General features: G+C 39.3%; 1 protein-coding gene across 1 annotated transcript in view; it reads right to left on the bottom strand.

The window, feature by feature from the left end:
• LRP5 (LDL receptor related protein 5) overlaps positions 1 to 15,455 on the bottom strand; it is a 175,748-nt gene that overhangs the window by 17,066 nt on the left and 143,227 nt on the right. Inside the window, 5 exon segments of the mRNA XM_062575962.1 lie at positions 432 to 668; positions 4,086 to 4,211; positions 6,866 to 7,075; positions 11,880 to 12,070; positions 14,048 to 14,259. Of these exon segments, the coding sequence (XP_062431946.1) occupies positions 432 to 668; positions 4,086 to 4,211; positions 6,866 to 7,075; positions 11,880 to 12,070; positions 14,048 to 14,259 (976 nt within the window).

Below are 15,455 nucleotides of genomic sequence, written 5' to 3'. Positions count from 1 at the left end.
TCCAAAAAAAAAAAAAAAAAAAAAAAAGTCCATCTCTTCCTCCCCATGGCACCTTGCAATGGCCACTGCATAAAGGTGAACTGGATACCATGGAAACCACTCAAGCAGGAATGGTAATAATGCAGAAAAAAAAAAATACATGTGGGAAGTTCTGCTAGTTTCTTTTCTGTTTAGGCATTCTGAATGTGGGCAAAGGTGTTTTTCTCCTCCAGTACTACAGATACATGATCAATAATTTACGTAGCTACAAGAAAGTTTAATTTGAGAGGCACAGAACAGGAAAGATGGAGAGAAAAGCAGTATCTGTGGATAGTTAAGCTAGTTTTATGTTTAAAGTTTTTTTCCCCATTTGAAACCAAAGAAATACATATCAAGAATAATCCCAAGTAAGTGCTTATCTTAGACCATGAGTCCAAGAAAATGTATCTTACTATCACAGTCTGCTTCATCAGATTTGTCTTGGCAGTCAATTTCTCCATTACACCGCAAGTGAGCATCGATACACTGTCCTTTCTCACACTGGAACTGGGATGCAGAACATATAGGGCAGCTATCTTCATCACTCTGATCATCACACTCTGGAAATCCATCACACCGCCATGCCATTGGAATGCAGTCAATCTCTCCAGTTGCACAGGTAAATTGGTCTGGAGAACAAGTTGGGGGTTCTGGATAAAAAGAAAACAAAGCACATTTGCACGTTCAATTGTAGCCATTTCAACAGGTTAAAAATGTGACAGACTTTTTATACAGATGGAAAAGAGTTATGCTGGACTGAAGTTCTTCTGTGAAAACGGTAAGATTCCAGCAAAGAAAAAAACATCGTTTTGCATAAAGAGTGAAGTTTTGCCAATCTTGCAACAAAAACCTGGACACATGCTGATGGAAGAAGCTGGCTTTAACAAGTGAGCACTGAACTAAGGGCAGGAACTACAAATACTTACTTTGGTTCTAATAACCGCCTGTTGGAAGATATTGTTATGCGCATTAAATGAATACTCAGTTTCTCCTTGCAAACCACATTTTGCACAACTCTAATCCCTGCATTATATTAGCCTGGAACAAATCTAATTATAGCTTAAAATAATCTTCATATAAAACTGGGTTAATCAGCAATTAATACACCTAAAACTTCTATAACTTTTGCTTCCACAGTATCTTTTTCTCTATTTTCCCTGTGGTTTATCCACAAATATAATTTCTGAGTTATATATGAATTAAAAGGTGCAAATGGAGAAAAACACCTGTCAAGGATTATTAAACATTAAGCTACCTCCTCTTGCTCAGAGAGTCTCTGAGCTTGCAGAGTATCCTGAGGAGCATTGTATGCTTGCCCTGTTCTTACATGCTTTCACTACCAACCAGGATAAATAAACCTCTGGCAAAGCCATTTTTATGTTTGTTAGAATTAAGAAAGCTAGTATTTCCTTTGAATTTGACTTTTCATGAACCCTAAAATCCTGGAATTAATCCATTCCACACTCACACTCACACCTGTTGCTCATGTTGCAATCAAACACTGACAGCATTAAGCAGCAGCTGCAAGCTCATAAAGAGATGCAAAAATTATGTTGCAGTAAGATAATCAGAGCTGTTTTCTTCTGAATGGCAACAACCAAAGGATGACATTGATCAAGAATCTATTGCAAAAAAAATGCTCCCAGCTCTTACATACAGCAAATCAGCAAATATTTTTTCACCACTAGTATCCATGAAAGAAGCAGCCAACATATCAGCTCCTTCAGTTGTTATCAGTGCTTGTTAGAGCAATTAGTTATAGTTCATTAGTTGCAAAGCAATAACATGTTCAAAGTGAGGAAGCTGCCTGAAAGATCACTGCAGCCCACAGATACATTCCCACCCATGTCAAAAGTTCCTAGGTCAAATCACTGTAATTTATATAAATCAGTCAGTGTGACATGGGCAGTCACTACTCTCCACAGCTGTTGTTCCCAGATATTGCTCTAAGTAAAAGTTTCACCACTGGGTTAAGGAACTACCACATCATACTCTGGCTATCGCATTTAGCCAGCTGGAGGTGTGCTCTGACCCTGGATGGTAACATCCCTCTGGAAATTCAATGAGCTTTTGTTAGCATTATCAATAACAAACCAGTATTCTCATGTTATCAGAGGAGCTCCCCTCAGGAGTGACCATGTTATTGTACTTGTGTTACAAAAACATTACAGGCTCAAGAATGGAGTTTTCATAAAGCAGCCAGCATAAGGAAAGCAACCAGTGACAAATACTTTTCTAAGTGTTCCCTCTCTCCAGAGGGTGGTGTTTTTCTTTAAAGTTATAGATCCTAGAGACATGCAATTACATGCAAACCATTTTTTAAAGTGCTACTATCCTCCATCAGGGAGGAATTCTCAAGAACAAGACGCAAGTATAATCAAAAGCTTGAAAAACAAAAGGCATATAAAAATCCAAATATGTAAGATTTTAATCTTACAATTTCTACGTTCCTGATTTATGACTGCTTGGGTGTAGCAATACTGAAAATTACAAATGTAGCCAGTGACCTGGCAGCTGTAAATAAGATAAAGATGCCAGATACACACATCAAGATAATTCTTGAATTAAATATTGATTGGAATGTACCATTTAGATAATTCAACAGAGAGATCACTTTTTCCTGATTTGCAGGCACATTTAATGTTGCACTTTGTTGCACTCAGCAGGCACAAGTTTGCATTCAAAAACTTGTCAAGCGTGTTCATAAGGGCACATGGGCAAAAGTTCTCTATCCAAAGTAGCTATTAATCTATTTTGAAATACTGGCTATAGGATGCCACTACTGCAGACAAGATAGGTTAAAAAGTTGTAGCAGCTTAGTGAAGGATTAAGATAAAAAAGATGAATAGAGACCAAAAGGGAGGCCCCTGAATTTTTAGATTTATAGCTGAAGATAATGAAGCAGTGGGACATAAGAATCTTTCATTGGCAACGTCTTCCAACAGCAGCAGAGAAAGAAATATAAAGAGATTGATTTATTTTTTTTTCCCTTGCAGAAGTAACCACTGCTACTCAGAAACCACATAGCGTGTTGTGGTCATGGGAAAGAAAACAGTTTATAATGGAAATGACTGTCCCTAGGGAGGTCAGAGTTCACTCAGAAAATGAAATCCACAGCAAAATAAATACATAAAAACAAAAACAAGAGGACCAACAGAGCCAAATGATTTAAGACAAATTTAACCCATGATGCCTCCCAAAAATATTTCTTTCTTTTTAAAAATCCTTGCTGCAAGTGCACTGCAACAATTTTTAAAAAATCCTGGGATTGTGAAAGGAAGTCTACAAAAAAGTCGGTCCTGTGGGAAGAAAAGGGCTACCTTACCTGAAAAGGACTGCAGCTGAGCTTTTGGCCTATCTTTCATTAACAAGACAACATAGTTTTTAATGTTCTCCAGCAAAATTTATTTGAAAGACTGTCAAATATCACACTATAGGAATCATATGCACAATTTCTGCTGTTAGGTCATCATGGGTTGATGCAACGTCATGTTACAAGAATTCATCCACAGCACAAACCTATCACATCATACACTCAGATCATCTACTGAGACTTCTATAAGTTTTTAGGGTCAAATGAGCATTCTGCTCACAGTGAAGTCACCTATGTCCAAGAAATGAAGCAGAGAACACTTGGTAGAAGGATCAAAGGCCAAATTTAACTCACGATGCAATACATTTTAATCCAGGAAAACAGCGTGTGTAAATCCATGTTCTGGATTTGTATGGAACCATCTGCAGAAAAGGTGGCATAATTTTATACCATGTGAAAGCCACAAATATCCTTGTGGGCAAGTTTCTGGCTTCAGTTACCTTTACTGATTCTAGTCACACTGGCTTCATTCATTTAATTAGTTTTTGAAAACATCTTCCTGTGGAAAGAATCTTTTTTAAAAAAGACAAGAACAAAAAACTCACCTCATTGCACTTTTCTTGCTTAATAGTGCTTCAGCCTGTGACATAATCAAGTCCAAATCTAATTTTACAATGGTTCCATGTTTTAAGTTACCTTGAATCACATCTTTTTTGATGTATGCTACTTAGCAGTACTGTTAGACATAACTCACCTCCGCACGTTAAGAGATTCTGTAGAAGCACAAGGTGCTCTGGGCATGAACATCTCGGAGTCCCATCCCCTTTCGCAATGCAGATGTGTGAACACCCACCATTGTCACGAGAACATGGATGCGCAGCTGGAGAAACAAATACACAGAAAGGAGTATTAACATAAAATATATATATATACACATTCCTAGGTAGGGCAAATTCACAAACCATTTTTATGAAAGTAACTACAATATTTCACTACAAATTAATAGAAAAGTAAATGCAAGATTTCTCAGGTCAGTGCTCAAAAGATAATTTACTATTTTATGAGGACTATGTTTCTCCCAGTCACAGTGATATAAACACCTTTAAAGGACTTCTAAAACAAATTTGGGAGCCAAGATAAAGAGAAGTGAGAAGGCAGATTTGAGAAAGTCATGTTTCCAAGGTTTCTGGACATCCCATCCTCATTTCTAGGCTGGCCAGAAATTGAAAAGTGACATGTTACTACAGAATGCCAAACCCCTAAACCCTCAGGAAATCTTTAATCTTGAAGAGCTCTTAACACCTAATGCCTCCCACTTCCTTGCTTCTCACAAAACTACAGTAAGCATACCGTGTTGTTATTTTTTAAAGACAGGAAGCTACATGGTTGTGTTCCCAGATCAGTTACTCAGCACCGAGTGCTTAAGACTCCCAAGCGAGTCAACCTGAACGAACATTAGATGGGCAAGAAACTTCAGCACAGAGAGGTGAAATTGCTGCCTGAAGACCTCAGCCCAGCAGAGTGAGAGGAGAGTCAGGCTCCTGATGCTCATTTCATGCCCTACATGTGCTGGCAGCTGAGCATCAGCTGGGACAATCTGTGGGGCTACAGCCTGTTTTATTCATGATGCTACTGAACCACGCATTCTGTACTCAGTACGTAAGTACTGACAACTATCACAAGGAAGAAACAAGAGAGAGACCATTATTTCTGTGCCAAATATGCTTTCCATTTGTTTAGGTTTATCGGAAATCTGCTTTCACCTTTAACAAATTCATCACTTTATTATAGTGTTGGGGACACTACTGTTTGAGGCATGGGCTACTAGCAGAAAACGCACAGGCATGTATACTTGTGTGGGCACATACATATTTTTACTGCCCTGTTGTAACAGAAGTCACCTATATAGGATAGATTTCAGCTCTGAAGAGTGATTCCTTTCAGTGCAAGTCACGAGAAACAGTACTCTTCCCATAAAAAAAAAAGATTTTTTTAAAAAAACACATAGGATACAATATCATCTCTCGCTTTTCTGAACAGTGCTGAAATTTAAAGAAAAATTTCTTCTTACATCATTAAATATTACCTTTGAAACACACTAGAATGTGAGAAATGATACAGAATAAGAAAAACTGGGTATTTCAAAAGAAAAAAGAACATCTTTATGAGGGTTAGCACATAGTATCTACTACAGTTTAAACACTTACACTTCCTTATTTGCAACCACTTACCCACATAGGCAAGCTTGAAATTTGTTTCAGCTATCAGAGAAACTAAAGAACATGGCACAAACACTGTTAAATTAAACCATTATATATAAACTTATTTTTTCTTATATAAGACTTCTACCCCCCCCAGCCCAGCACATACTAGAAGCATTATTCCTCTCCTGACCTCAGACTCGCTCTCCCTCCTTCTGACATCCTGCAGACTCATTCTCTGCATCTTTCCACAGGGCAGTGTGGAAAATGGAGGGGGGTACAAGATTTATTAGCTACTGTCTGCCAAAGATAGAGTAAACGTATTTTTCCTCCGAAGTTTCAACTACCCTGCGTTCAGGATGCCCTGAAAGGGAAAAAAATGTAAAAGACACTGGGTTCACTAAGCACTGTTCACTGCTGCACTGCATCGTGCCAGCACTTCATCCTGGAGTAGCTGTCATGTCAGCACATTTCTTTGAAGAAGGTAGCAAAAGAAGGGAAAAAAAGTTTCTCTTCTCCCTCTAGCATCCACATCTGCAGTCCTACACAGAATAGCAATATGGGAAGTTCAACCCATCACAGGCAACAAGTTTAAAAAGACCAGTGTCTCTTTTTAATGCTTTTATATTTTCAGCAGGGCTGTTAAGCAAGAGGAGCTGCTCCCAGGTTATTACTTTGAGAAGTAAATTACCTTTTAAGTACTACTTTAAGAGGTTTCTGCACTCCCCCTTGGGCTCTCCCCCTTAGAGCGTAGGGATTGAAGACAGTCAATCCAGAAAAATAAGTCCAACAATGAGTGACCAAAGGAAGCCCCTAAAATGCCCCCACCTCAGATGGGAGAGAAATTGCCCATCAGAAACAAATCTTTTGTGGAGCTTCCTGTCCATTGCCCCCGTCTTGCTGGAGACTTTTACATTGTCAGTTGTGCTGAATCAAACCAGTCATGCTTTATGAAGCGGTCTGAAATCCCTGGATGAAGGGCAAGTACTATCCTTTTTCCTTCCTTTTAAAGGTTTTTCCAAGTCTATTACTTGGTCGTACTTACAAAATTAACAATCATGATTCACAGCAGCTTTTGGAGTGAATTTTGTATCGCGCATTTATACGAAGTAGGTAACTAACTGCTTGAAATCACATATTCTACCTATGTGGAAAGACTCATCTGGTCAGGAATAAGAAACTTCACCTCTTCTAGGGGCCCAGTCCTCCACGCTAAAAGCACTCCATGACTTTCTTTAAGCCCACAGGGCAACTTTATTATAAACTGCTCAGCTGGATCAGGAGTTTAAGAGTGACCAAGAGTGAAAGACATCAGTTATTGAAATGAACTCACAGAATTCCTCCATATCGAGCTCTTCCACTGCATGAATGCCTGTTAGGTGAGCAATTCGGCCTTGAATTCTAGTCCTTTTGTACCCATTGGTTTTCTCCACCCTTTCAATCATCTGCTGCTGACGATCAATCCAGTACAAGTGATTACCTAGCACAGTCAGTCCCATTGGCTGAAGGATGTTGGAGTCCTCCAAGGTCACACGGTTAGCACCTGAGATCAATAAAAACAAAGACTGATCTTACAACAATCAATTTTTAACTCCTATCGATTTCCTTAAAAAAAAAATCATTCCTGAAACATGCTCTAAGATAGTTTTTGAGGTTTTTAAATCCAATTCCTCTAAATTCTGAAATTGTTCAGTTGTAAGGTCATTGGCTTCATTTGTCTTAGCAGACCAAGGCTCTGCTTGCTCAGCCTCACCTCAGGTAAATGCAATAAACCACCATTTCATCAGGGCAAGCAGATACAATATAAAATATAGTTCATCCTCGTCTATCCTAGCTGGCCAACCAGCCATCAACAGCATCACACTGATGTGCTCTGTTGTTTATAACTGCGTGCAAACACTAAAAGCCTGTGTCACTGATGCAAGGTTCAGCTCTTGCATCAAATTTTCTTTACTACATCTGTTCACTTACCAGCACACTTTGTTGGAATCCATGAGTGATATTGCACAAGCAATTAACTTTGCTAGAGTTACTCAGATAAATGCAGTGATCATTAGAAAGCAAAATGCAAGTCCACAAATCCTGTCATATGCTAAATCATGTCCATAGAGATATATGATCACAAAAAATGCCCATATTCTAAAAAACTGTACTTCTTTCCTCACCTTCTCTTCTTTCTTCAGTAGCCAACCAGAAAACCAATTTCCATGTTTAGAGGAAACACAATGTAACTCAATATGCTTTTCAACAGTAGCATCATCAAATGCTCAGGTTTACTGCTCTACAAAATAGTCCCAATCAATATAAGACTATGTTAAATAAAGAATTTATGACTGCTTTTAACTTTAATTGCTTTCAGTCCTCTACTGTGTGCTGTACTACACTTAGTGGCATTTAATTGTCACTTTTTTTTATTCTTGTTTAGAACAAGAGATTCCAAATTATTCTATTACTTCACAGAAACCATTTTTAGACTGTGCATGCCAATGTGTACCAGATTATTTGATTTTAAAAATGAGGAATGCAAAAGAGATCATAACTTGCTGGTATCTCTGCTCTGGTATTTCACTTAGAATAATGACAGTTTATGTCAGCTTGCATGTTTGGATAGCTACACTAAATAAGATTATAGAATTTGGATATGGAATAAAAATGCTAATGAGCACTAGATTCAACTAATTTGCTGCATAAATTATGTCGAGCTCAGTCAAACATATGACTGCAACATTTATTTCAATTACAGATGCTATTAATTTTGCACAGGAAATTACTGTCTGCAATGACTCTTACTCGACTGCTGTGATGAATACTGCCCATAATAATTAAAAATCCAATAAAATAAAAACATACATGTGTGTATGTATGTATATATGTATAAAATCAGGAATTCCTGAACTTGCAAATAATAATTTTCCTGAAGTCATCAAGGCCTTTGTTAACTCTCACCACTGGGGGAAGAAGGGAGCACTGGAAAGTTGGAAGAAAGATCCTTGTCCAGTACCGGTTTTAAATGAGTCTGCATCATTTGTCTTGAACTACTGAGGGAGTGACCCTACAGCACTGGGAGGCAAATGAAGGGGACAGGATGAAACATGAAAGGATAGAACTTGCCCTAATTTGCCCTGGATGTCCTTAACCTCAACACTAAGGAGAAGTATCTAATTCCCACTGCTGAAGAAGGTTTCACAATTTCCAAGGAATGGTCCAAAGAGCTTTTTCCTCCCCTGCAAACATCAAAGCACCAAAGAAACTCAGAACCAGCTAGCAACTGAGAACTGCACTGCTTGCTGCAGGAAAGTAAACACTTGCCTATGGCTTGCGCCTCTCTTCTAACAGGCTTGGCAAAAAAAAAAAAAAAAAAAAAAAAAAGAAAAAAAAGGAAAGTAAAGCCCACTATAGAACAGATGTGCCTGCACTGATTTCACTAAATGGGCACTTAAATCTGACCCTCAGCATTACTCTCTACTAATGCAGTCCCTGGGATCGTCTCTATCTTCTCCTACACGTACTGGTTTTAGAAATACTATTATACACGTAACATTTTGACAGAGGAAGGTATTTGGTGAACAAAGCACAGGCTACTCTGTTCATTAGTCTAACTGAAAACAAAGTATTTGCTTTCACTTCAACAATTTTATAGCTTCTCCAGTCACTTTAACAATACTATAAAACACTACGTTTTAACTGACTGATGTGACAGACTAAAATTATTTGTGAATATTTTATGAGAGTCTAAAAAGCATCAGCATCTCAAAGTTAAGTAGTCAACCACCTTCCAAAGAAACCTGTCACTCTACTGGTTTGCAGTTCTTACTTCCTTCTTTGAAAGTTAAGCATCGGACAGCTGAGGTTATTTCATCCTTTGGCAGACTGCTCTTAACTATCTGAGTGTAGTGAAAGCTTCCAAAACCTCATAAACATATCACCTCCCAAAGCCTGTGAGGGAATAAGGTTGTCTAGAACTGTCTAATTAGCATGAAAGACACTATACACAATTTTAGTCTAGTTTATCCAATAACCTCAGTTTACACTAAAATCTTTTTCCTAATACTTGCCTATTTTAAAACATTTTGCGCAACAAACATATTTTAGAGAAACTTTTTCAAGTCAAGATACTTCTAGCTGTTAAATTTCTTCTAAAGTTGTGATATGAGACCACAAAATAATTTAAAATGGAAAACACGCTGTTAACTTGTTAACTAAAAATCAATAGGTCAGTGGATCAAACTATGGTGAGCTCAGCTGGATCAAATACAACTATGCGTACAACTTCCTGGCTACACGGTATATATCCTGCAATTAATAAACATTTTTTTTTTAATCCTGTAGCTTTTCTCCCTCCTTTTTATCTTACCTATAGGGTTTGAGTCTTTAGCTGCGACTCCATTAAATAAATATGCATTAAAAGTTTTAGTTCAATATTAACCAGAGAAAGTTTAGTTTTCACTAAAAAGATCCAAAGAATTGGATTAAAATATTGATCCAGTGTCCAAACACATCTCATATGGAGTTTCCAAGGCACAGAAAAATGAGGACTGCATACAACATACAGTGGAAGTTGCAGCTGCAGGACACAACTACTGCTGTGTAATGGCCTAGCTGCTGATATATTCATATATCGCTTTACCTGAGTCCTACTGTCAGGTCTTATTTCTCCAAGACATAGATTTAAGACAATAAAAACAAAGCCAGCATGTGTCTCATCCGAAGGACTACAGAGTGCATTTTATTTCTTAACTGCAGTAATTGTTTCCAGGCTGCTCAACATTTTGTGCTGTACCATACAAGGATAGTCCATCTTCCGACCAGTAGCCTGACAAGCAAGAACACCTACAGCTTCATTAAGAATTACATTTTCCTATTACATGAGGTCACATTTTCACCAGTAACAGAAGAAACTATTAGTCCCCTCCTCCCTTCTCAATTCATAAACCTTTGCCTGGCACATTTCCCTCCCACCAAGCCAGCTGATTTCCCCTCCATCTTCCTTGGGGCCCCTTTTTTCCCTTCTCCTTTTTTGGATTACACTTCAGCCCCAGTGCCTGCATGACATGCTGCGTTAACCTTCTCTCCTTTCACTGCTGGCTTTTTCTCCTACAACCATCCTTTCATCACTAGATGAAGCTCTCAAGATCTCTGATGCATTTTGTACGCCACTGTGTCGACCTTTCAGATATAGGTTGTTTCATAGGTCAATTCTCGTCTTCCCTTCTATCCTCTGTTCCCCTACGGAGTCCTGTGTGCTCTCTAACACCTGTCCTGGACTGTACATGTTGTGGCTATGCACGCAGTCCCACAGTACAATCCTGTCCAGCTAAATAAACCACCTTTGATGATGTCTTTACAGGGGTTGCTTTTCCTTCCCAAACCCAGCTTCATGTTCTCATCTCCCCTCTGGCAGAAGAGACCTGTGGCTGACCCTGAGTGACTGAACTGACCTTGCAAAAAAGCAAACAATTCTTCTCCTATTTAAACTCCTGAATTGGCTCACACAAGAGAAAAGATGGGAGCATACTGGGAGAAGAGAACCACCAAAAACTGGAGAACCAGCCTTGTTATAGCAGCTACTAGTCATGAGATCAACCCAGCTTTTACTCCCTCATGCTAAATTTTACTTCTCTCTACAGTTCTTTCAGGAGTTTGATTTCTTGATGATGAGAGAATGAGTCATGAGACAGAAAACACAGATAGTAAGTTGTCTGTGCTGTAGTGCTCACCTAATGAGCAGGGATATTTCTTCATCACGTCTTCAACACTGTCAACTACTTTGAAAAGTCAATGATGAACAGTGTTCTGTAAGAACTGCGTGCTGCTGGCACTATGAGTCTGGAGTAATGTTTTTATTTTACTAATATGGAGAAAGTGCAATGAGTTGATACCTCTCTGTTGTTTTTCCAGACAAACTGCCTTATCATCTAGCTTAAAAGAAAGCCCTTCTCCTTCCTTGTCTTCTTAAGCTAACTTGATATTCTAGGCTGCAAACTCCAGAGAAAGAAAAAATTAATTGTGCAAAGTTTTCAAAACAACAGAAAAGAAAAAAAAAAGCAGAGGGAGTGGGGCCGTGATTTAGAGGTTCGATGACTGGCAACACCTCTCTAAATCTGATCTTCTAGAGTTGCTTTCAGAGCAAATCAAATGTCCTTCTTAAAAGGTGGCAATCATTACAGATGTATCTATTCCAATCACATCAAAGACAGGAGCCCACCAGCAATTGTTATCTATGACTGCCTACACAAAACTGGCAACTGTGGAGCTAGGAGAAGCTGCTGGGGTCAACATCAAAGAAGAAACTGTGTCATATAGATATACATGCACTGCTCCAAATGTTTAAACTGCATACCACATACCTGATAAGTCACAGCTTTCGATGCGCTTCAGATCTGCATCCACCCAGAAAAGCTTCCCAAGCTTGTTGTCAATCACCAGTGCTACTGGCCGGATCAACCCAGTTGTAAAGAGCACTTCTCTCTCTGTGCCATCAAGGGCAGCACGCTCAATCTTGGGAGCTCGCTCCTGCATGTTGGTAAAGTACATGTACCTAAGAACAAAGACACAAAGTGCTTAACGGAGACCTTCAGAAGACAACAAAGCCAGTTCCTCCTTGCACACAGGTTCCTAGTCACATACGGAAATGGTTTATACAGGGATGACTGTGGTGACTATTGCTCCCAGCTGCAAAAGTCCAAGTCTGCTAGCTACAGAAGCACAAATATTTACCAGCCGGTGTACTGAGACAGCCTGAAATTCTTACACACCTTTATACACCAGGCCGTAAAAATGTAATGACTGCAAATGACTGCACGGCTGCCCTGGCAGCAGTGTTCTTGCAGTGGAGGTAGAGGTTGTGAGAGGGTAGCACAGACCTCCTGCAACCATTCTTGTGTCAAGCTGTTTCCACCCGTGAATCAAAGCCTAGGAGCTCCTTTGACAAAAGCCATTAACCATCATCTCCTCTCCTCCCAGATGCCTTCCTCTTCAGTACGAAGTTATAGCTAAACTAGAGAAGAACAAAGGTCACAGAAGGAAAAATAACTGAGGATGCCCCATGCCTGATTACACACTTCCATGAATACTTCAAATCTGCCTACACCAGCTCAGGTGCAAACAGAAGCACTCTGCCCTCCTCTGCATAGGCAAAAAAGGGTTTGTATACCCACATGGTGAACTAGATCACAGAACTCATCTAGGGAAAAATCCACCATTTTCTAAGTGATAGGTAACTTGGGCAAGGTCCCTAGTACACCGTGCTACACCACTTCACAACCATTCATTAGAGCACAAAGGAAGAGAGGCAGCAGTCACAACACACAGCCAAGGGAAAGCTGGAAGGAAAGACTTCTGAAACTATGGCAGGAGAGTTTTAGTGCCCAGATCACTAATTTACCTCTCCCAGGTAGTCACAGTGTTCAGCATAGTCTCTTCCCCAAAACTTAAAAACAGATTTATCTTTATATAATTTGAAAAACTCACTACAAGAGTGTTTTAGAAATCAACAAACCCAAACTCCCACTTCAATGGATGAAACAGATAAGCTTTTATAAGTACAAATTATGCTCAAGCCAGTCAGTTGCAGTCAGATTAGAATCTTTGCTCTAATCCCCCTCATCCCCACAGCAGCTTTTGAATACACTGAGCATTGTATAAAATAACAATCCTGCAAATGTTCCAGATAGACTGCTTGGGTACTCACGTATCCACCCAGTTATGAAATACTGTCATTCAGTATCTATCAAACAGCTGGTAAGCCATTTTACTAGTAATCTGGGATTTAAGCATCCAACTTATTAAAGAGAACAATAAAAAGGCCAACTTAGACCACCACGCACAAAGTAACTACTTGAACTGGAGATGCAGCACGCTGAATCTAGCCAAAATTACGTCACGGCAAAACAACATATTTTATTCCTGTGGGAAACCACTGTAGTGCATTCTACCTGTTTTAATTAATTTGTTTTTGAAATACACACGAAGGCAGAACTAACCTAAAAACATAAAGGCTTAGAACATATGGCAAATCTCTTTTCTTTTTTTATACTATTACATAGGTAGGAGTGGTTTTGTCAAAAGAGAGAGATGAATCCTTTCTAGAAATACTGTTTTCATGATGAACAAACATCAGAGCCAGATCCCCAGATGCAAACACAGTGTAAGCTCGCCTGTTTTTTCCTGTTTGGTGATGCTGCCTGTGCGCTCAAACAGTAGACAGGATAAAGTTGTTTTATTTTGCTTTCCCCACCTGGGTTAGCTCCGCGTTATAACCAACCCCACTGTGTGAACTTCTATGTCGGCACACCAGAGAAGGCAGCAAAGGAAAGAATAGAAAGAGGAAGTTGGGGTACCTTTGAAAGCCAGAATCAGACCAAAAGTTACCTACACTGTGAAGAATTAAATACACAAAAAATTATCCTGTAAAAAAACCCCACTACACACACATGCGCTTCACAAGATTCACATAGAGCTGGCACACAGCTACACCCCAGATGTGCTCTATATGAAATGCAGAAGGGACCCTCACCCTCGCTCCGCGTTCACTACAATGGCTCTGGGCTTGTCATGATCCCCTCGCAACACCATTCCAATTGACTCGCCGTTCAGCCTGTGCACGTTAACCGAGTTTGTGGCCTCGCAGGTCCAGTACAAAGTGTGGCTGTATATATCGATGCTGAGGTCGTGTGGCTGCTTCTCTGGATTCTGGCTTTGGTTTGGAGTACTCATGACAGTGAAAGGCTGCAAGACAACACACGGGAAACAATTTCTGGTAATTGTTCTGAAAACGCACAGATGGCACAGAAAGCATGGTTTACCTACTCAAAGGTCCAGAAACATCCCAAATCACCAAGAAACAACAAGAATAAGAAATATGATAAAGTTTTTTTTTTTTTAACTTGTCAAATGACTATAACTCTGCCTCATGCCCTCACTAACAACGTTACCTTGGCTTTTACTCTCATGTCTTTATGATGAGCTTTATAATAAAAATGTCAGATTTTAAGGTTAAAATCCTGGAATCCTGTCATTGCCTTCAGAAGTACTAGCTTGAATACTAACATAAACTTTTATACTTTGTTTCTATGAAGAGTACTAAAGCATGTCATAAAAATTCCTGAAGGAAAATAATCTTTCTGTTGTTTGTTTAAAAATACAGTGGCCCCTCTAGGGTACTGCCAACTCTGTGCCACTGGGACGCTGTTCCCGCTGCCAGGACTCCCCCGTCACACTGCAGCAGCCTCCAGAGGTACCTGCCTCTGGCCATATAATAACGGTCAGAGGAAAGCAGTGGCTTTCTTAAGTGACCTAATGCAGCGTTCCTGGTCCAAACACAAAAACAGAATCAGATAAAGTTTGTATGAGTCAAGAAAGCTGAATACACCATCCCACGCTCAGCTTAAGCTAAATGAATTGGCCACAACAGCACAACCTGCAAAAGTTGAAGACATTCTCACACCTTTGTTTTAAACCTCTATGTTCTATGTAGTGATATAGAGGCTTTTTTCTTTAAACCTTTATCCCTCTTTTGTCTTGACAGTGTGCCTAGAAATATAAAGAAATCATTCTTTTCCTTAAATCAAGGACAACATTACCCTGAAATAAAAGTCATATGCATCATTTACCAAAAAACACTAGTTAGCAAAATTCAGTAAAAATAAAGTTGGTGAAAATTGAAAAGTCAAAATTTGCAAAGGAGCTGCATCTTCAAAGCTGTGTGCTCAGGGTAATGTAAAACACAGAGCAAATGAATCTCCCTTGTAATTTGCACCTAGCGAGTACCAAAGAGAAGCCAGACTCCAACAATTAGCACCTAGCATAATCCAAAAAAGCAAGAGCAACACTTCAAAACTCATCCACAACCCAGCTAGTTGCCCATCCCAATATATCTCCCCCCAATCTTAACAGTAATAACCAAAAAAAGACATCTCTTTCTT

Source organism: Rhea pennata, chromosome 5, assembly GCF_028389875.1.
Source record: "Rhea pennata isolate bPtePen1 chromosome 5, bPtePen1.pri, whole genome shotgun sequence".
NCBI classification, from domain to species: Eukaryota; Metazoa; Chordata; class Aves; order Rheiformes; family Rheidae; genus Rhea; species Rhea pennata.
Note: the sequence above shows the minus strand (reverse complement) of the source record. Positions and strands in the feature narration are given on the sequence as shown.